This window comes from Scyliorhinus torazame, chromosome 17, assembly GCF_047496885.1.
Source record: "Scyliorhinus torazame isolate Kashiwa2021f chromosome 17, sScyTor2.1, whole genome shotgun sequence".
NCBI lineage: Eukaryota > Metazoa > Chordata > Chondrichthyes > Carcharhiniformes > Scyliorhinidae > Scyliorhinus > Scyliorhinus torazame.
This window is the reverse complement of record NC_092723.1, coordinates 130,049,269-130,071,151: the sequence shown is the minus strand read 5'-3', so window position 1 is coordinate 130,071,151 and position 21,883 is coordinate 130,049,269. Positions and strand designations below refer to the sequence as shown.

The 21,883-nt window shown below is 49.3% G+C and overlaps 1 protein-coding gene and 1 pseudogene across 1 annotated transcript in view; one reads left to right on the top strand and one right to left on the bottom strand.

Annotated features, from left to right (window-relative positions):
• Positions 1 to 18,954, bottom strand: part of LOC140394142 (ADP-ribose pyrophosphatase, mitochondrial-like) — a 28,076-nt pseudogene extending 9,122 nt beyond the window's left edge.
• A 75-nt stretch (positions 18,955 to 19,029) lies between these two features.
• Positions 19,030 to 21,883, top strand: part of ints1 (integrator complex subunit 1) — a 169,976-nt gene continuing 167,122 nt past the window's right edge. The window contains exons 1-3 of the mRNA XM_072481022.1: positions 19,030 to 19,455; positions 19,955 to 20,052; positions 20,773 to 21,054. Of these exons, the coding sequence (XP_072337123.1) occupies positions 19,998 to 20,052; positions 20,773 to 21,054 (337 nt within the window). The 5' untranslated portion in view covers positions 19,030 to 19,455; positions 19,955 to 19,997. The remainder of the gene's footprint in view (positions 19,456 to 19,954; positions 20,053 to 20,772; positions 21,055 to 21,883) is intronic.

Sequence of the window (21,883 nt, the reverse complement as noted above, 5' to 3'; positions counted from 1 at the left end):
AGACAAATTGAGCGGATAATGACAGGAGTATGGAGACAAAACTTCCAGAGTTGGCAACCTGAGAGTTCATTGCTGATGCTGGAGTAGGCTGTCAAAATAATGCAGAAGGTTGTCTGTGCTCCACCTAGGAGCTCTTAATGCTAAGGAAAGAATGATCCAGGAAAGGGGAGGTGGTGGTGTAGTGGTAATGTCAGTAAACTAGTATCCAGAGACCTCAACTACTTAAAAAAAATATATTTGTGGGATGTGTGTGTCGCTGGTTAGACCAGCATTTATTGCCCATTCCTAATCGCCTTTGATTGGAGTAGCTTGCTAGACCATTTCAGAGAGCATTTAAGAGCTGTGATGTCTCAAGCCATACATTGGATGCTTGCAGTAGTTAACAAAGGGATTTATTTATGAAAGGCAGTTAAGTAACAGGCACAGAACACTACACTACAGGTCTTAATACTTCGGCTTAATACTGGTCCACCCTGCCTGGGGTTCTGCTCCCAGGGCCCAGCGCAAACTTCCCATTGGCCGGGGTTCACACGCTCCTGCGTGATTGGCCCCGGGCTAGTCGAGTTGTGCGTGGAGTCTGCCCCCTTAAAGGGGCCGCACTACCACAAGAATCAACCAAATTGCTGTGGATCTGAACTAGGTGAGGATATCACTAAACAGATTTCCCTCCCTCAAGGTGAACCGGATGGTTTCATGGTCACCATTAGATTTTCAATTCCAGATTTTTATTGAATTTAAACTTCACCATCTGCCGTGGTGGAATTCAAACCCAGGTCCCCAGGGCATTACCCTGGGTCTCTGGATTACTAACCTAGTCACAATGCCACTCCGCCATCAGCTCGCTGATCTGGGAACAAGGGTTCAAATCCAAGATGGCAGCTGGTGGAATTTAAGTTCAATTAATTAAACCTGGAATTGAAAGCTAGTCTCAGTAATGATGACCGTGAAACTATCAATTGCTGTAAAAACCCGTCTGGTTATGCCCTTTAGGGAAGTAAATATGTCATCCAAAACTGGTCTGGCCTACATGTGACTCCAGGCCCACTGTAGTGTCGTTGACTCTACATCCCATGAAAGAGTAAAGAAACACTTGTTTAAAAAAAACCTCTTCAGCAGACTGTTCCCACCATTCAAAAGTTTAATGTGTTATGTATGAACTTGACTCGCTATTTGAGATCGGGCAGCCTGGGAACAAGGCAGGTGATTGAAAAAGGCTCCTGCACACCACCCTAACCCCATCTTCACCCCAGGACCACGGCCAGATGTTTTGCGAAGAATCCTAATTGGAAGTACAAGGAAAATAATTCAAAAATAAAATCAATAACACAGCAGAAGCCTATTGAATCCAGACTGAAGCAGAGAGAAAGTGTGTCATCAGTATTCTCTAGCCAGCATAGTGTGTGGGGGAGGCGTGATAAAGCAGCTGGTCTTCTTCTGCCCCTGAATCTTGCATGAGGATATCCCCTGATAGCTAAGCTTGGTGGGAGGCTAAGTGCAGATGGTGTCTGACATTTTGTCAGGATACTGAGGGAGCAAAATGCAGCCTGGATCTGAAAGAGATAGTGTCACGTGGAAAATTGGGAGGGGCAATTCAGGGAGAGGGGTGTTGAACAGTTAGCCTATGTAAAGGTGTGCTCTGGGTGACGGCGGGCGGGAGACGGCCGCACAATGGAGAGCCCCCGCTCGGGAACGGCAATTTCGGGGCTTTAAGCCCGGTCACGGGGTCCACGGAGGCGGCAGAAGCAGGGAGAAGGCACGGAGGAGGCACTGAGAAGACACAGGAGGGAGAAAAAAACCCCAAAGAAAAATGTCGAGGGTGAGCAAAAAAACGGCCGAAAAAAAACCAGCTGGAGGTCCATCGGGGAGTGGAAAGGTCACCGCGGGGTCACCAGGAAAAATGGAGGCTGGAGCACCAGGGAAGGCCGCACTGCTTACGGCTGAAGAAATAACTAAGGTGATGGCTGCGGAATTTGAAAAGCAGTTGGCGCAGATTGCGAAATGCATGGAGATGATGCGGAAGGAGATGAGGGAGGTTTTGTGTGCTGGTGGAGGAGGCGGTTTCCCCGGTGAGGACGGAGGTGGCGAGCGCAGTGGCGGAGGTGCGAGAGCAAGGGGAGGCGCTGAAGGAAGTGAAGGAGACGTTATTGCAGCACGGTGATCAACTTGCCTCGATGGGGAAAGAGATGCGGAAGGTGATGGATACTAACAAGGATCTGCGAGGAAAAATGGAAGACCTGGAAAATAGATCCAGGCGACAGAACTTGAGGATTGTGGGGCTGCCCGAAGGAGTTGAAGGACCGAAGCCGACTGAGTATTTTGCCGCAATGCTGGCAAAACTACTGGGGGAGGGGAGGACCCTCCCGATATGAACTGGATCGGGCTCATCGGTCGTGGAGGCCTGTACCAAAGGCGAGTGAGCCGCCAAGGACAGTGACTCTGTGCTTCCGTAGGTACAGGGTGAAGGAGAAGGTCCTGAGCTGGGCCAAGCAGAAGCAGGTGGTGCAGTGGGCTGGAGCTGGTATAAGTGTATACCAGGACTTTACGGTGGAGCTGGCAAGGAGGCGGGCTGCCTTCAACCGGGTGAAGAGGGCACTGTACATTAGCAAGGTGCGGTGCGTCATTGTATATCCAGCGAAGCTGAGGGTGACTTACAAGCTCAGGGACTTTTATTTTGGAATGGCGGAAGCAGCGGAGGAGTTTGTGAAAGCAGAAGGACTGTGGCAGAACTGACAAATTGAGGAATGGCCATGTGCCGATGACTGTATTTTCTTTTTTGTATCACTGCAGGTGGGTGTAGAGATTAAAGGAGCCAAGGTGGTATATATTTGGACAAGGGAAGGGACGGGACTTTCACTCGAAATGAGAGTTCTTTGGGGTGTAGGTGGATAGGCGGGGTTTGTGTGCTAAAAGGGGATCTTTGGGCTTTCCTGGGGCCGGGCAAGTGGGAAAGGGACCTGGGCGGGGGCCTCCACGCTGGCCGGTGTGTGCCGGCCAGTGAACGGGAGAGGTGGGGGGAGGGGCTGCGGCCATCGGAGCCTGGTCGAACAGGGTCCGAGTGGTCTAGCCGGGGTGGAAAGTTGGGGGGGGGGGGGGGGGGGAAGGAACCGAGGGTAGGGGGAGGAGTTTTACAAGAGGCAGTGGACGGGAGGAGCTGGAGACCGGGGGGGGGGGGGGGGGGGGGGGGGAAGCTGTGTAAGATTAAGGGTGACTATGGGTAATCCCTGATTTCTTTTGGTCATTTGTTTATGTAAACATGCGGGTTGAGGTTTGGGGGTTGGTGGGTAGATGGGATCGTTGTTATTATTATGGGGACTGACATATCTTGCTGATTATTGTTTATTGTTGATGGATGTAAATGTGGGAGAAAATGTGAAAATGGAGGAGAATAAATTTTTAAAAAAAAGTAAAGGTGTGCTCTGTTGCAAGTGTCACACTTCCCTCACCCCGGGAATCGCCCATTCCCCGCAATCCTTCCGTTTTATCGCCACAAACTGCAGAATGGGTTTGCCAGATTGCTCGTGAATCACCTTCTCGCCTGCCTCTCTCTTCCACCTAAAAGGGAGAATGAAAACATCCCTCAGTCAGCAACAAAATGGGACCACTGAAGCAATCAGAGAAAGAGAGGTTGGAGGCCACAAGTGAGACAGAGGCCAACTATCAGATGACAAACTTTTCCTGCACCCTGTTCAAAGTTACGAGGGCTTTTTGAGACAGTAAATAAGGAGAAGCTGCTTCCCTCTCGAGAGGGAAACAGATAATGAGCAGTTCAAAACAATAGGATGAAAAGGCGGCACGGTGGCCCAGTGGTTAGCACTGCTGCCTCATGGCACCGAGGACACGGGTTCAATCCCGGACCCGGGTCACTGTCCGTGTGGAGTTTGCACATTCTTCCATGTCTGTGTGGATCTCACCCCCACAAACCAAAGACGTGCAGGGTAGGTAGATTAGCCACGCTAAATTGCACTGTAATTGGAAAACAAAAGAATTGGGTACTTTAAATTTTAAAAACGACAACAGGTCGAGGCAAATTTATAGCTCGGACAGAAAACTTTTGACTGCTCTTTCTCTGACTGATTCCTCAGTAGCTCTGTAGATCAGACAGTGTCCTCCCATCACTGCAATCTTGCTTCAAATCTACAATAGGATTAATGGTGCAGCAGAGCTACCTCATCTTCTCACTCCACGGGCGAGATTCTCCGACCCCCCGCCGGGTCGGAGAATCGCCGGGGGCTGGCGTGAATCCCGCCCCCGCTGGTTGCCGAAGTCTCCGGCACCGGAGATTCGGCGGGGGCGGGAATCACGCCGGTTGGCGGGCCCCCCCGCGCGATTCTCCGGCCCAAAGTCCCGCCGCTAAAATGCCTGTCCCGCCGGCGTAGATTAAACCACCTACCTTACCGGCGGGACAAGGCGGCGAGGGCGGGCTCCGGGGTCCTGGGGGTGGGGCGCGGGGCGATCTGGCCCCAGGGGGTGCCCCCACGGTGGCCTGGCCCGCGATCGGGGCCCACCGATCCGTGGGCGGGCCTGTGCCGTGGGGGCACTCTTTCCCTTCCGCCTTCGCCAGGGTCTCCACCATGACGGAGGCAGAAGAGACTCCCTCCACTGCGCATGCGTGGGAAGCGGTCAGCGGCCGCTGACGCTCCCGCACATGCGCCGCCCGGAGATGTCATTTCCGCGCCAGCTGGCGGGGCACCAAAGGCCTTTTCCGCCAGCTGGCGGGGCGGAAATTCGTCCGGCGCCGACCTAGCCCCTTAAGGTTGGGGCTCTGCCCCCAAAGATGCGGAGCATTCCGCACCTTTGGGGCGGCGCGATGCCCGTCTGATTTGCGCCGCTTTGGGCGCCAGTCGGCGGACATCGCGCCGTTTCCGGAGAATTTCGCCCCACAAGTCAGAAGGCCATGGGGTCAGATCCCATTCCTAAGGTATTGACCAGTGCTGTACTGAGGGGATGCTGCATTGTCTGAAGTACCAACTTTTGGACGAGACATTAGACCAAAGTCCCATCTACCCTCTCAGGTGGACGTAAAGTTTCCATGACACTAATTCAGAGAAGAGCAGGGAAATTTTTAGCCAACGTCAGTAAACAAAAAATAGATTACCTTGTCATTGCTTTTTGTGGGTCTTGGTGTGTGAAATTGGCTTCTGCATTTTCTACATTACAACAGTGACTTTTCATTGGTTGCAAAATGCTAAGGGACATCCTGAGGTTGGAATTATATCAATGCAAGTTCCTTTTCTTTCACTATGTGAACTCAATGTAACGTTCAGCCAGGTCAGTTTAATGTAAAGGTGCTGATCCTGCACTGACGACAGGTTGATCCTCGCAGTCTGCTTGTTACGTACCTCGTGACAATGGGATCAGCAGCATGGTTTGGTCCCCACTTTCCCAGCAGTCCTCGAGACGTGATTCCTGTTCTTCCCATTGGATTACTATGGATAACATCAGAAGCATCAGAGCCATTGAAAGTGGTTATGATCGTCTGATGTTCTGAAGAAAGATCACAGAGCTGAAACATTATCTGCTTTTCATTTCTCAGATGCTGCCAGTCTCGAGTAGTTTCAATATTTTCCTTTTTTATTCCAAATGCAAGATCTTTACCTAAAGAATGCTGACGGCTTATCCAGCAGACCATTATCACTTTGAAAAAATAATTATTTTCAGTATCTGTTCTAAATGTACTTTTTTCTCATTTTAAATATGCCTTGTGGCCCTATTCTCTGGCATGCTTTGAAGTAATGTTCAACAACTACATTATATAATATTTTCTAAACTTCAAAGAGATCTCTATAGCCTGTTTTTCTCACTCATCCAATTTAGATGTGGGATTTTATTTTTGTTGCTTTTCTCTGCACTGTCATCCCTGAAGACATGTCATTTTCCAGCCGTATTGGCCACGCAATGCTGAGTGAAATCTGATCAATGTTTCAGCTTAACCTTTGGAGGCTATTACTCAGCACACTGGCTTGAGTCCAAAAGCATATCTGTTTTGTAAATTGTGCTGCTACTTGTCTAGGCCCCATTAACAGTGATGAGCTTACCATTACTCCTAAGTACCTCTCACAGTCTCCCTGTGCTAATTCTGCAGCACTCACTTCAGATTTATTTCTATTTTTCTCGGCTTCAAGTTTAATTTTCCATTTCTCTGCTCATTTGGTGTCCTGATGTAATCCTCCGCAAACTATTAATTCCATCTCCTAGCTCAACAGGAGCTTACAGCGGCTTTTGATGCCAACATCATTTATCAATCTGCTACCTTTTAGCAACACCCACATTCCCTCTTGAAGGTGCTCGCTCATATAATTAGCTGGGCCTCAGTGGGTAGCACTGACTTTGCAGCTCACGGGTCCAAGACTCCCGAGACATGGGGCGGGATTCTCCAGTTCGCCAGCCGCATTTTCCTGCAGTGCGTCCCCGCCGGCAGCGGGATTCTCCATTACCCGGGTCAATGGGGTTTCCCATTGTGGGCCACCCCACCCCGGGCCAATGGGGTTTCCCATTGTGGGCCACCCCACCCCGGGCCAATGGGGTTTCCCATTGTGGGCCACCCCACCCGGACCAATGGGGTTTCCCATTGTGAGCCACCCCACCCCGGGCCAATGGGGTTTCCCATTGTGGGCCACCCCACCCCGGGCCAATGGGGTTTCCCATTGTGGGCCACCCCACCCCGGGTCAATGGGGTTTCCCATTGTGGGCCACCCCACCCCATCGGGAAACGTGCGGGTGTGGGTGCGCTGCCGGCGGAATGGAGGATCCTGCCGACGGAGAATTCGCAGATGAGCACACAGTCTAGGCTGTCACTCCGGTGCAATTATGAGGGAGTTCTGCATTATTGGAGGTGCAGTCTTTCAGATTAAATGTTAAATCTAAGCCCCATCCGCCTTCTCAGTTGGATGTAAAATAATCCATGGTATTATTTTTCTGGCCAATATTCATCCATCAACTAACAAGATTGAAAAAACAGATTAAGGTCCTTGTGATGTCCTGAGGTAATGGAAGGTGCTATATAAATGCAAGTTTTTCTTTCTTACTGCCGGGATACAGTCCACTCTTCTGGTACCTCATTCTTTTTTAATTTTTTCCAATTGAGGGGCAATTTAGTGTGGCCAATCCACCTACCCTACAAAGATTTTGGATTGTGGCGGTAAGACTCACGTCAACATGGGAGAACGGGCAAACTCCTCAATACCAGGGCCCTGTACAGCAAGGCTGTGTACGTAGCCCCCTACTATACTCCCTATACACACACAACTATGGGGCAAAATTTGGCTCCAACTCCATCTTCACATTTGTTGATGACCCGACTGTAGTGGTCAGATCTCGAACAACGATGAGTCAGAGTACAGGAGGGAGACGGAGATCCTAGTGGAGTCGTGTAACGACAACAATCTGTCCCTCAATGTCAGCAAAACTAAAGAGCTGATCATTGATTTCAGGAAGCAAAGTACTGTACACACCCGTCAGCATCAACGATGCCGAGGTGGAGATTGTTGACAGCTTCAAATTCCTCGGTGTGCACATCAACAATCTGTCCTGGACCACCCACATCGGTGATACGACCAAGAAAGCACAACAGCGCCTATACTTTCTCAGGAAACTAAGACCATCTGGCATGTCCACATTGACTCTTACCAACTTTTATAGATGCACCATAGAAAGCATCCTATCAGGCTGCATCACAGACTGGTATGGCAGCTGCTTGGCCCAAGACCGTAAGAAACTAGAGAGTCGTGAACACAGCCCAGTCCGTCACACGAACCTGCCTCCCATCCATTCTGTCAACACCTCTCTCTGCCTTGGGAAAGCTGGCAGCATAATTAAAGACCCCGCCCACCCAGCTTACTCACCCTTCCAACTTCTTTCATCGGGCAAGAGATACAAAAGTCTGAGAACACGCACTAACAGATTCAAAAACAGCTTCTTCCCCGCTGTTTCCAGACTCCTAAACGGCCCTCTTATGGACTGAACTGATCTCTCCACGCAACTTCTCTACTGAGTAGTACTGCACACCTGTATGCTTCACCCGATGCCTGTGTCTATTTATTTATGTTGTATATTTATGTATGGAATGATCTGTCTGGACTGTATGCAGAACAATACTTTTCACTGTACCTCGGTACACATGACAATAAACAAATCCAGTCCAATCCAATGGACAGTGACCCGAGGCCGGGATCGATCCCTGGTCCTCGGCACCACGAGGCAGCAGTGCTAACCAGTGCGCCATCGCGATGCCCTTTAGTACCTCATTCTAATGACAGTTCGTCATGTTCAGCAATGACACTGAGTAACAGAAAGCCACAGCTCAGTGCAATCTTCTTTTCATCCAACAGCCACTGACTCATGCTTCCAATGGAAGTCATTTTATAGCAATCAGTACTGGGTGCTGGGCAGATTTCCCCCCCTCCATCTCAGGGGAACTGAGGCCAAATTGTACTGTTCCCTAATGCTATTCAAGTGGGAGATGTGCTAACTCGGCACAGCATGGAGATTGAACCATTGGTATTTCTAAGTGGGAGTGTGCCAAAATTACACACTAGTTGACAACTCAGCCCGCGGAGTAGTCACTGTCTTCTTTAAATACAACAATAACTTGCGTTTATATAGCACCTTTAACATAGTAAAATGGCGTAACGCACTTCACAGGAGCGTTACCAAACAAATTTTAATTTGGGAAGGAAATTCCAGAGCTCAGGCAGCTGAAAGCCAACAATGGAGCAAATACATTTTGAGACTTTCACTATTTCTAACTTTGGCAGATCACCGCAAAATTGAAATGAATGAGTGAGATCAGTACTCACCGAGGCAACTTGTCTTCATCTAGCTCATAACAACCCAGAACACTGCTCCGGTCTGTTCTGCCATCCAGTGTATTGAATCGTGGACCATCTTCAGATTGTCCTTCTTCCCTGTGCCACAAGTGTTATGTTGAAGAAGAAACAATTGACTGACAGACAATGAATACTTTTTAAAAACTGAGCAATTAAGTAAAAGCAGGTGGATGGAATGAAACTCAAAAGGAACAAACTTGCACCCAGGGTGAGACACCCCGTCAGGGAGAGACAGACACACATGGAGGAAGACAGATATAAAGGGAGAGATACACAAGGAAGCAGACACACAGTGAAGGACACTCGCAGGGAGGGCCATTCACAGCCAGAGAGACCGACACAGAATGAGGGACATTCACAGCCAGAGGGACATTCACAGCCAGAGGGACATTCACAGCCAGAGGGACATTCACAGCCAGAGGGACATTCACAGCCAGAGGGACATTCACAGCCAGAGGGACATTCACAGAATGAGGGACAGACACAGAATGAGGGACAGACACAGAATGAGGGACAGACACAGAATGAGGGACAGACACAGAATGAGGGACAGACACAGAATGAGGGACAGACACAGAATGAGGGACAGTCACAGAATGAGGAACAGACACAGAATGAGGGACAGACACAGAATGAGGGACACAGAATGAGGGACAGACACAGAATGAGGGACAGACACAGCCAGAGGGAGGGACAGACACAAAGTGAGGGACAGACACAAAGTGAGGGACAGACACAAAGTGAGGGACAGACACAAAGTGAGGGACAGACACAGCCAGAGAGACCGACACAGAATGAGGGACAGGCACAGCCAGAGGGAGGGACAGGCACAGCCAGAGGGAGGGACCGACACACAGGGAGGGACAGACACACAGGGAGGGACAGACACACAGGGAGGGACAGACACACAGGGAGGGACAGACACACAGGGAGGGACAGACACACAGAGGGACAGACACACAGGGATGAACACTCACTGCTAGAGAGACAGACACAGAGGGAGGGACATTTACAGAGTGAGGGTCACTCATAATCAGAGAGATTGACACAGCGGGAGGGACACAATGGGAGCGACAGACACAGCGGGAGGTCAGACGCAACGGGAGGGACACTAACAGCCAGAGAGACAGACAGAGAGGGAGAGACACGAACAGCCAGAGAGACAGAATTTTCTGACTTTTTTTCAAAGCGCTGTCCCGGTGAGAAAACCGGAGAGAATCCCCCAGCGCCATCTGCAGGAAAAGCTGCCATATATTCAGCCTCTTTACAAATTTTCTTTTTCACGAGTTCACGCCGTGCACGTGGCGGCGGGCTGCCTCTGATTTGCTTTTCCACCACGGATTAATGGCTGTAATCAGTGGGGCTCACTATTTAAACATCTCCCGAACACTGACCAGTCTAATCGGGGTGATGGCTGCCAGAAAGACTACTCCACACATCACCGAGGAAGCCCTCAGCAAGCTTCTGGATGGGGTCCAGCAGAGGTGAGAGACCCTCTGCCCTTGATCGGGCAGGCAACCTGCCAGCAAAGTCACAAACCCGCCAGGGAGGCTGTGGCTATGACCGTCAGCACCAGTTAACTCCATAAGAGGATGGGGCTGCAGTATGGTAAGATGAATGACGTTCCTGCAGCCAGCGTAAGTCTACCTCCTCATGTCTCCTGCAACACCCGCTAACAAACCCCTCACACCTCCTCGAAGATCTCACTCCAACCCACCTCGCATGCCGACTGCACCTCCCTAGTACCTCTTTTGCTCTTCACATCCTGGCTGCCACTCAACCCCCACAAATGTCACACAACACTCCATCTGACCACAACATTACCATCTGACCTGGTTCAGCTCCTGCCCACATCTGTCTCATCGCAGGACAAACTCGAGCACAACAGGCATGTGCAAGCACAGCCAGCCAGAGCTCAAGGCCCTAACCCCATTCGGCGAATGAGTCCTTGAGCTTGCCGGCAAGGGGCAGGACTGCACCTATGCAAAGGGCTAGGTGGGGGCTAAAGACGCAAGTGAGAATCCTCAACACATCCAGCCATAGCACAAGCCTCACACAAGTGATCTTTCTCCTATCAGTGTTCCCCAGTTTCGCACCAATGCTTCTCCCCTTCCATTGTAGGTCAATGCCTGGACCATCCTTGAGGCCCCTCGACATCACAGAGCTGAGCAACTCGAAGGCAGACATTGCAGAGATCAGCAATGAAGAGGCGTCACATCTGTCACCTGTATCCTCCACCAGCGCAGATACTTGCACCTCAGTGGGAAAAGGGAGGCAGGCTTCTGGGTCACTGACTGGTGAGCAACTCACACCTGCTGATCCACAGAAGGCAGAGTCAGGAATGTCCCAGGGTTCTGACACTCTGAAGGATGCCAGAGCCTGGGACTTTGCTGAGCCCCAGGCCGATGACCTGACCCTGGGTAAGATTGTTCCAGAGCTCGTGAAGCTGCAAAGGCAGAATCGTGAGCATCAGGAAGGGATGACGGCATCCCTCCTCAGACTGCAAGGCTGACTGGAGGAGTCCCATCGCCTTCAGTCTGAGGAGACAGTGCCGTCACTCTGATGCAACGAGGCCAACACTGCAAGGGTGGCATCCACAGTGGAGACCTTGATGCAGCACGTGGACTCCATGGTGAGGGACGTCCACTCCATGGTCAGGTCATGACCTCCATGGTTGAAGGCATGTGTTCCATGGTGCAAGGCTTCAACTGCATGGTGTAGGTACCAGTGGGAATTCACACGTGTCAGAGGACAGCAGGACTTCTGGACCTTACTCCAGTTGCCCCTCCATCCCATGGAGGAGCCCAGAGGCTCACGGACACCCAAAGGGAAGAGGATTGACTGGGGCACAGACCAGGGCATTCCACCCAGGTGACCTTGGGGATACCCAGCCCATCTGCCAACCTCCTCCCTTTGAGCGACACACTTGCAGCCCCAGATACTGAGGAGGACAGCACTGGAACACCCGCGCAGCCTGAAAGCAGGCCCAGACCCTCAAGGTCCAGGCCCCCCAGGGGACGCTTGCCAAGGTCACAGGGTGTGGAAGTCTGAAGGCCACCTCAACCTCAGCTGTGGATCCTGGGTATACACCTAGACATAGTGGGAGCGTGAGGAAGAGAATGAACTTAGTGGGCACTGGCGAACCTCGACAAAAGTAGAGATAAGTCACCATTGTAACAACTAGCTTGTATTAATATCCAAGTTGGTCATTCTAGGACTGGACTCACATGACTTACGTGACAATAAGCGATTTTCATTTCATTTCATTGGCTACTTTGTGGGCTTTTGCGGCACTAGTCCCAAACCTTACAGTGAAGACCTATTCAATAAGCCTCTATTAACCTTGCATCAAATCAAATCTGATATTTTATTACTGGGCTGCTAACGTGAACAAGCTGTTGGGATGATATGGAGACCCGGGATCTATCTGGATGCAGATGGACTCTGGGTCGTGCAGAGGGTCCAGTTTGGGAGCACTGGTGATGGCTTCTCTTCCAATTGCTCCCTCAAAGTACTCGTCAAACCCGGTTGTTGTCTGCACTTTAAAAACATGGAGGCAACTCAGTCAATATTTCAAACTGGGGTCAGTGTCAAGGCTGGCCCCTATTTGTGTTAACCACTTGTTCGAGCCAACACGATTGAATGCTATGTTTAGGGTGTGGAAGGGGAAGGGGCTGGAGAGAGTGCGTGTGTGATCTATTTCTGGAGGGGCGGTTTGCCAGCCTGGAGGAATTCAAAGAGAAATTTGGGCTCTCAGGATCGGACTGGTTGAGGTACCTCCAGGTACAAAATTTTGTGAGACGAATGTTTCCGGCATTCCCAGAGGAGCCGCCATCCTCCTTGCTGGAGGTGATCCTTTCCTGCTCAGGGTCGGAAGTGGGTAGTGAATCTGGCATATATGGCCTGATTCTGCAGGAGGATTTCGTCTTGGCAGAGGTGAACACCAAATGGGAAAGGCCCAAATTAGAGGAAGTGGTGTGGAGCAAGGCTCTTCGTAGGGCGAACACCATGCCTTAGTGAGCGAGGCTGAGCCTGATCCAACTCATGTAGTGTTTAGGGTGCACCTTACCAAAGCAAGAATGAGTTGTTTCTTTGCGGGGATTGAAGATATGTCCGTGCGCTGTTCAAGGGGACCCGCTAATCACACGCACATGTTCTGGTCCTGTCCCAAGCTTTGGGGTTTTTTGGTCTCCTTTTTCAGCACCATGTCGGTGATCCTGAACATTGCGTTGGAGCCCAGTTCTTCACCAGCTATATTTGGGGTCTCGGATGTGCCAGAGCAGATGTCCTTGCCATCGCCTTGTTCGTTGCTCGGAGGAGAGTCCTATTGAATTGGAGGTTTGTGTCGCCACCTACTGTTCCGGTGTGGTTGGGGACTTAATGGAGTTTTGCACCTGGAGAAGGTCAAATACACCGTGAGGGGGTCAACTGAAGGGTTCTACTGGAGATGGCGACCATTTATACTCTATGTCATGGAATTGGTCACTGTTAGCTGCTGGAGGGGGATGGAGGGGAGGGAGGGAGCACATTTGAGGACATTACCAGTGCGGTAGATAACGGGGAGCCAATGGATGTGGTATATCTGGATTTCCAGAAAGCCTTTGACAAGGTGCCACACAAAAGGTTGCTGCATAAGATAAAGATGCATGGCATTAAGGGGAAAGTAGTAGCATGGATAGAGGATTGGTTAATTAATAGAAAGCAAAGAGTGGGGATTAATGGGCGTTTCTCTGGTTGGCAATCAATAGCTAGTGGTGTCCCTCAGGGATAGTGTTGGGCCCACAACTGTTCACAATTTACATAGATGATTTGGAGTTGGGGACCAAGGGCAATGTGTCCAAGTTTGCAGACGACACTAAGATGAGTGGTAAAGCAAAAGGTGCAGAGGATACTGGAAGTCTGCAGAGGGATTTGGATAGGCTAAGTGAATGGGCTAGGGTCTGGCAGATGGAATACAATGTTGACAAATGTGAGGTTATCCATTTTGGTAGGAATAACAGCAAAAGGGATTATTATTTAAATGATAAAATATTAAAACATGCTGCTGTGCAGAGAGACCTGGGTGTGCTAGTGCATGAGTCGCAAAAAGTTGGTTTACAGGTGCAACAGGTGATTAAGAAGGCAAATGGAATTTTGTCCTTCATTGCTAGAGAGATGGAGTTTAAGACTAGGGAGGTTATGCTGCAATTGTATAAGGTGGTTGAGTAGACTGGGACTGTACTCGTTGGAATTTAGAAGGATGAGGGGGCATCTTATAGAAACATATGAAATTATGAAGGGAATAGATAGGATAGATACGGGCAGGTTGTTTCCACTGGTGGGTGAAAGCAGAACTAGGGGGCATAGCCTCAAAATAAGGGGAAGTAGATTTAGGACTGAGTTTAGGAGGAACTTCTTCACCCAAAGGGTTGTGAATCTATGGAATTCCTTGCCCAGTGAAGCAGTAGAGGCTCCTTCATTAAATGTTTTTAAGATAAAGATCAATAGTTTTTTGAAGAATAAAGGGCTTAAGGGCTATGGTGTTCGGGCCGGAAAGTGGAGCTGAGTCTACAAAAGATCAGCCATGATCTCACTGAATGGTGGAGCAGGCTCGAGGGGCCAGATGGCCCACTCCTGCTTCTAGTTCTTATGTTCTTATGAGGGAGGAGGGGGTGTTCTTTCTAAGAGGGGCGTTGCGTAGATTAGTTTATTGTTATTTTTAAGTTTACGGTTACTGTTGTCTGTTTTCTGTATAAAACGACAAAAGGTTAATAAAAAATATATATTTTTTAATCTTGCATCAAATTCATGTACTACAGCAAACAATTTCTTTTACACCGTTAGTCTAAAGGTACAACAGTGAGAATGGCAGCACGATGTCTCTCCCACCTCCTACATTGATGACAAAGTCATGTGTGCATTCCCCACGCCCCACAGCAATGTCTGGCTTTTCATGTCTCCCAGCAGTCTCTAGTTATGAGGATACCATCGGCTGAAAATGTCAGCAGACAGGCACAGATGGAGGGACACTCATAAAGAGGCAGGCAGGCACAGAGGGAGGGACACTTGTGAGTAGGCAGGCAGAGGGGCACTCGCCAGGAGGGAGACACAGAGGAAGGGGCACTCGCGAGGAGCCAGACAGGCACAGAGGGAGTGACACTCATAAAGAGGCATACACTGAGGGAGGGACACTCACGAAGAGGCAGGCAGGCACAGCGGGAGTGACACTCACGAGGAGGCAGACGCAGAGGGAGGGGTACTCACAAGGAGGCAGACACAGAGGGAGGGACACTCACGAGGAGGCAGACACAGAGGGAGGGACACTCGCGAGGAGGCAGGCAGAGGGAGGGGCACTCGCCAGGAGGCAGGCACAGAGGGAGGGACACTCACGAAGAGGCAGACACAGAGGGAGGGACAATCACGAGGAGGCAGACACAGAGGGAGGGACACTCGCAAGGAGGCAGACACAAAGAGTGGGACACTCGCAAGGAGGCAGACACAGAGGGAGGGACACTCATGAGGAGGCAGACACAAAGAGTGGGTCACTTGCAAGGAGGCAGACACAGAGGGAGGGACACTCACGAGGAGGCAGGCACAAAGGGTGGGACACTCACAAGGAGGCAGGCACAAAGGGAGGGCCACTCGCGAGGAGGCAGGCACAGAGGGAGGGACACTCGCGAGGAGGCAGACACAGAGGGAGGGACACTCGCGAAGAGGCAGACACAGAGGGAGGGACACTCACGAGGAGGCAGGCACAGAGGGAGGGACACTCGCGAAGAGGCAGGCACAGAGGGAAGGACACTCGCGAAGAGGCAGACACAGAGGGAGGGACACTCGCAAGGAGGCAGACAGAGGGAGGGACACTCGCGAAGAGGCAGACACAGAGGGAAGGACACTCACGAGGAGGCAGACAGAGGGAGGGACACTCGCGAAGAGGCAGACAAGACACAGCGGGAGGGACACTCGCGCGGATGCAGGCACAGAGGGAGGGACACTCATGAGGAGGCAGACAGACACAGAGGGTGGCTGACTTGCAAGGAGGCAGACAGAGGGAGATGCACCCTCAAGGAGGCAGACTCAGAGCGAGGGACACTCGCAGTAGACACACACACACTGAGGAAGTCCACCCTAACTCTTTATCACGTTACCTGAAGTTAGGGTCTGCCCATTCAGGCCCAGCCCTGACGATATCAGCAGTGTAGTCCAGTGGTTCCTATTCTGCCCATGGAATGCTCCAGCTGACATAGTTGTCAGGGACAGGGAAACGCTCGACCTGTGACCCCGGGTAGGGGGAGCTTCGTGCTTTGACGTGGATCGTCAGTGGGGTTCCCATACCGTGATGTAAAGCAGGGCACACTGGGTAAGGTACCGGTTTGTACCAACTGGACTGGGTGAGGCTGACACTGTAATGGAAAAACTTTGGCATTAGAAACTTGTTTTCTGAGAAATCTAACCCCTAAGAACGAGCCTCTCCCAATGCTCAAACCGCTTCTGCACTGCAATAGTGACTATTCTTCAAAATTAGTCTCATGGCTGTGACCTGTTTTAGGACAAAGCACTACATTAAAAAAGTTCTTTACTAAATTCTGGCATATTCTGTGCAGTCCAATTTTTGAGATTTTCCTGATTTTATCTGGATCTTAAGTGTTACTCAAATCCATTTTCAAACACGATGACGCAGTGGTTAGCACTGCTGCCTCACGGTGCCGAGGACCCGGGTTCGATCTCGGCCCCAGGTCGCTGTTCATGTGGAGTTTGCACATTCTCCCCATGTCTGCATGGGTCCCATCCCCAGAACCCAAAACGAGGTGCAGGGTAGGTGAATTGGCCACGCTAAATTGCCCAATTGGAAAAAACGAATTGGGTACACTAAAAAAAATTTTTTTTAATCTCAAATACATTTCCCTGTGCAATCTTACTCAGTATGCGCTGCAGCTCCTTCGGACAATTTCAGAAACCTCTCCACCCACTCCTGTCCCTCACCCTGCTCAATATCCCTCCCGAGTCCCTTAGATAACATTTCCTCCCATCACTGGTCTAATCACCAGGGTTCTGCTGCCCCACCTTGATCGTTGTGGATCAAGAAGCTGCTGCCGATCTTCGCTGAAGGCAGGGGCTGTTGGTGGTTAGAAAAAAAGAGAAACCTTTGACACTTGGTGTTGCTGAACAGACTGATTTAAAGAAATCAGTCACTGGTCACTGGACAAGACAGTTGCGTTTGCAGACAGAACATAATCAATTGTTTTTGCATATCCGTTGCGGACTGGTTGCCATCAAGCAGTGAACCCAATCAGCAGAAATAAAAAGCTCAGGGTGAAAAAAAAATATCAAGCTTCCGGCTCACTTCTTCGAGTCAGCCAATTAGCACACAGCAGATTTTAAAGAGACATCTTTCATTATGGCATTTTTAATAATTTATTAACCATCCAATTTTATCCTGATGTCACTGGTGATGCTGGGCTGCAGTAACATGTCAGTCAGCAGCATTTTCAGTAACTCACTTTGTGTCGACTGTTCAGCTATTGTACGCATCGTTGTCAGCTGTGACTCGGTGGGTAGCACTTGGAATTGAAAGATTGTGGGTTCAAGTTTCACTCCAGAGACTTGAGCACATACATCCTGACTGGCATTCTGGTGTAGTACTGAGGGAGTGCTGTCTTTTGCATAAGATATTCAACCAAGATTCCATCAACTATCTCAGTTGGGTGTAAAGGTTTCCAAGGGACTAAATTGAGGAAAATGAGGGAAGATATTTTGATGTCCTGGCCATTTTTCATCTCACAAGCAATACCTAAAAACAGATCAAGTAGCCATCATCAGATTGTTATTTGTGGGAGCTTGTGCACATAAATTGGCTGCTGCATTACGACAGTGCTGGCACCGTAAAAGTACTTCAGTGACTGAAAAGGTACTTTGGGGCATCATGGGATTGTGAAAGGCGCTGTAAAAATGAGCCTTACTTCAACTGGATTCTGCACGAGTATATTTTGCAGCAGAGGCCAGAGTGAAAAAACCTGAATGATATTTCTCTTCTCTAATGGGCAGCACAGTAGCACAGTGGTTAGCAACATTGCTTCACTGTGCCAGGGCCCCTGGTTCGATTCCCAGCTTGGGTCATTGTCTGCGCGGAGTCTGCACGTTCTCCCTGTGTCTCCGTGGGTTTCCTCCCACAAGTCCCGAAAGACATGCTGTTAGGTAATTTGGATGTTCTGAATTCTCCCTCAGTGAACCCGAACAGGCACAGGAGTGTGGTGACTCGGGGCTTTTCACAGTAACTTTGTTGCAGTGTTAATGTAAGCCTACTTGTGTCAATAAAGATTATTGTTATTATTAATGCAGGAGGACATTAAGCGGATTGGAACATCACCACTACTGGCCTGGCTATGATCACCAAATGTAGCACAGCCTTGGATCAAACTTTGAACCTGCTGGTCTCCATTGCACGTTCACAAATAAGTTCACCAAATGAGCCACTCATGGAACTAACAGAATTTTTTAAAAAATGATCAAACAAAAGTTGTATAAATCTGCAAGATGCCACCGCTTCACTGTGATGCTTAGTTCTTAAACACAGAAAACAGCACAGATGGAAGCCATTTGGCCCATTATTGCTCCACCTCATTTCCCAGCTCTTCCGCCCAGCTGAATGAGAGCAGTGCACCCTAAAGGTACGACTGAAACATTGACCAGGAACAAATCCTGGACTTCAAGTCAGAGTGGGGTTCAGATATGCCATCTCTCAGGGTTACTGTACCTGTGTCTGATGCAAATGCAACACACTAGGAGAGAAGTGCAGGGCATGCACGTGGCCATAATCAGATGCCAGAGATTTTGTCCATACAATGGCCTTACTCACACCCTCTAACGTACATTCAGTCCCATCGTACCAACAGTCCACACTTTTAGCTTTTGTCCACACATTTACACTCATGCTGTTCACAATCACAGCCCAATACTCACTGCTCACACTCCCAACTTTCAAATCCTGCTCATAACCAGGCTACATAGTCCAACCCACAGATCTCAGCTCAGACTCCAAATATCAGCCCACAGTCCAGGACACAGCTTTCCCAACACCCAGTCCCGCCCTCAGCACTGGTCTCAATCGTTCAGCCCTCAGATTGATTCAGGGGGGCGGGACACAGCGAGCAGCACAACTTCCGGTCCGCGGCGCACTGGCTCCGGGTGGGAAGGTTTCCTTGTGTGTGTGTGGTTTGGGGAAGGGTTTGGGCGCGGGCAAGGATCTGTCCAGCTCAAGCCGATCTGGCCCGGCAGATAGCGAGGAAGTCCGGCCCGAGGGAAGGCCGCGAGTCCATAGGTTATTCTGTAAATAGGCCGACCTTCGTCTAATAAGCTTCAACGAGCCAACAGCGCTTTAATTCGGCTAAAAGGACGGAGCGACATTTTAATAGCGCCTATCACACCCTCGAAACCTCAAACAGGGCTTTCCAGTCAGTGAAATGCAGCCACTGTTGTAATGTAGGAACCTCAGCAGCCAATCTGCGTACAGTAAGATCCCTTAACCAGCAGTTCTATACTGACCAGCTAGTCATGTGGATTGGCAGATAAATCTGGACAAACTAGAGTGCCAGGGCAAACTCCTTTATTCTTCATATAAGTGGCTGTGGGAATCTTCATAACTACCTGAGAGGTTAGATGGAACTTTGATTTAACATCTCATTGAAAGGTGGCCTTTCTGATTGTGTCGCACTCCCTCAGTTCTGCATTGGTGTGCCCTCCTAGATTTTACACTCCAGTTATCTGGAAAGAGACTTGAACCTTCTGATTCAGAAGTGTCAATGCTGTCACTGAACAATAGCTAATGATGTACAAACCTGTCATCCAGTTGGGCAGACAGTATTAGACACTTTATTGATGAAGAGGGACTTTAAAAAAAATGCAATTCAAAACAAATGTTTGAAGATGCAATTATCTTCTATGTTCAGTGCCAATTGAACGGCCTTAATAGCTTAGACTGTTCTGACAGTGGGTCTACAATTTTGATGAGAGGTCCACACATAAATGGGGATGACCTTTTCCAGATGCGGGTGGACTGCAGGCATATTATGATTTTATTTCTGATTTTCCAGCATTTGCAGATTTTTTTTTCCATTTTAACATTTTTGAATAATTGTATTTGTTGTTGACAGGTTGGGATATTTGTACGAAAAGGCAAGTGTATAATCTGCCAGGATGAACCGGCCAAAGGCTGTGGCAATCCGGCGTCCAAGCAGTGCCAAACCCAGTGGTGAGTGAAGCCTCTTTTAGAAATTATGTAGATTTATTTTATTTTCCAAAAGGTTATTGCTCAGTGTGTTAGACATGTTAGAGAGCTGACTGGAAGCCATGAATAGCAACTGCACCAGAATTCCCTTGTTCTCACTACTTGTTCCCATATGGATTCCTTAAAATTGAACCTGGGATTCTGAGTGGAACAGTTTTCAAACTGCAGTGAACTATGGGCCGAGTTAGGGCAGCTTTAATGCTGTGGATCTGTAAGAACCTGGAATCAGACTGTCTAAATGTATCTCATTTCGAACTAGGTTGGCCACTCAGTCCCAGGAATAGGCCACTCAGCTCCTTGAGCAAGACCGCCATTCAGTTAGATCATGTCTGATCTTAATTCCATTTATCTTCCTTGGTTCCATAATCCTTAATACCGTTGCCAAACACAAATTGATCAATTTAAATTTTGAGAGAGTCTGTAGCTTATGATCTGGGCTAGTTAAAAGGACAGTGTGACAGGAAAACTCCTCATCTCGTCCTTTAGTGAAACACTTGATACTTTAGCTGCTGGACATGTATGTGATCTCTATTATTATTTTCGGTGTTAAATTCTAAATTTGAAGAAACAAAGCTTACTTCTATTGAATTCACTTTTCAGATTTATATTTGGAAGGATAGCTCTTTCCATACATATCTTCATCTCATTCGTTTTTCTTGCATTTCTTGGTTTTATTTCCTTCAGGTCACCCACCCCCTGGGGATTTTATAGCACTAGGTTCAAAGGGCCAGGCGTCTGATGCCAAGGCATCAGGAACACTGCTGAAGCCAGCACAGACTGGACTGCAGTCCGATAGGAAACGAGAGGGATCATCGACCATGGCCTCGACCTCTGGCCTCTCAAAACGCCCAAAGATCTCCTCCACTCCGCCGCTGAGTGCGCTTGGACGTCTAGCAGAGGCTGCAGTCGCAGAGAAACGGGCCATATCGCCTTCGATTAAAGAGCCATCTGTCATACCAATTGAAGGTAAGTGTTGCAGGCAGCAGGGCATTGCATGATACGTACTTGCTTTCGTGACCTGATATATGGGGTTAAGTACAGACTTTTGCGACTTCCGGGTGCGGCGATGACCAGCTAAGTCGCACGTTTCGGCAGCTCCCGTTGGAACGGACTTTTGGGCTCTAGACGAGCCCCAACGGCAATTTTAAACGGCCAAAATCACTGTGCGGTGAAATAGAAGAGAATCCCCCCGGATATTGATGGAAAAAGGAGAGGATAGCGGCAGGATTGCAGTGGATCCTTCGGAGCAGCGGCAAGGAAGGGAAGCTCTAAGTACAGACTTTTGCTTTGATGTTTTTTTCTTTTAAAAATTCTTTTTTTTCCAATTAAGGGGCAATTGAGCGTGGCCAATCCACCTTTCTTCTCATCTTTAGGTTGTGGGGGTGAGATCATGCAGACACTGGGAGAATGTGCAAACTCCACATGGCCAGTGTCCCGGGGCCGGGATCGAACCCGGGTCCTCGTCGCCATGAGGCAGCAGTGCTAACCACTGCGCCATCATGCTGCTCGAAAAAGTGTATGTAAAACCGACCTCGGGTTGAAAATACAAGTGAGGACCAGGCTGAATAGAAAATGTTTAGAGGGGGAAGTAGAAAAGCAAATAAGAGGTACAAAGGGAATATGAGAAGAGACTAACAGCTAATAAAAAGGAGCCCAAAAGTCTTCTGGGGACATATAAATAGTAAAAAGGTAATAAAAGGAGGGGTGATGCTGACTAGGATCCATAAAAGCATCTTTGCCCAGAAGCAGAGGGACTAAATAGGATTAGCACTGTTGCTTCACGGAGCCAGGGATC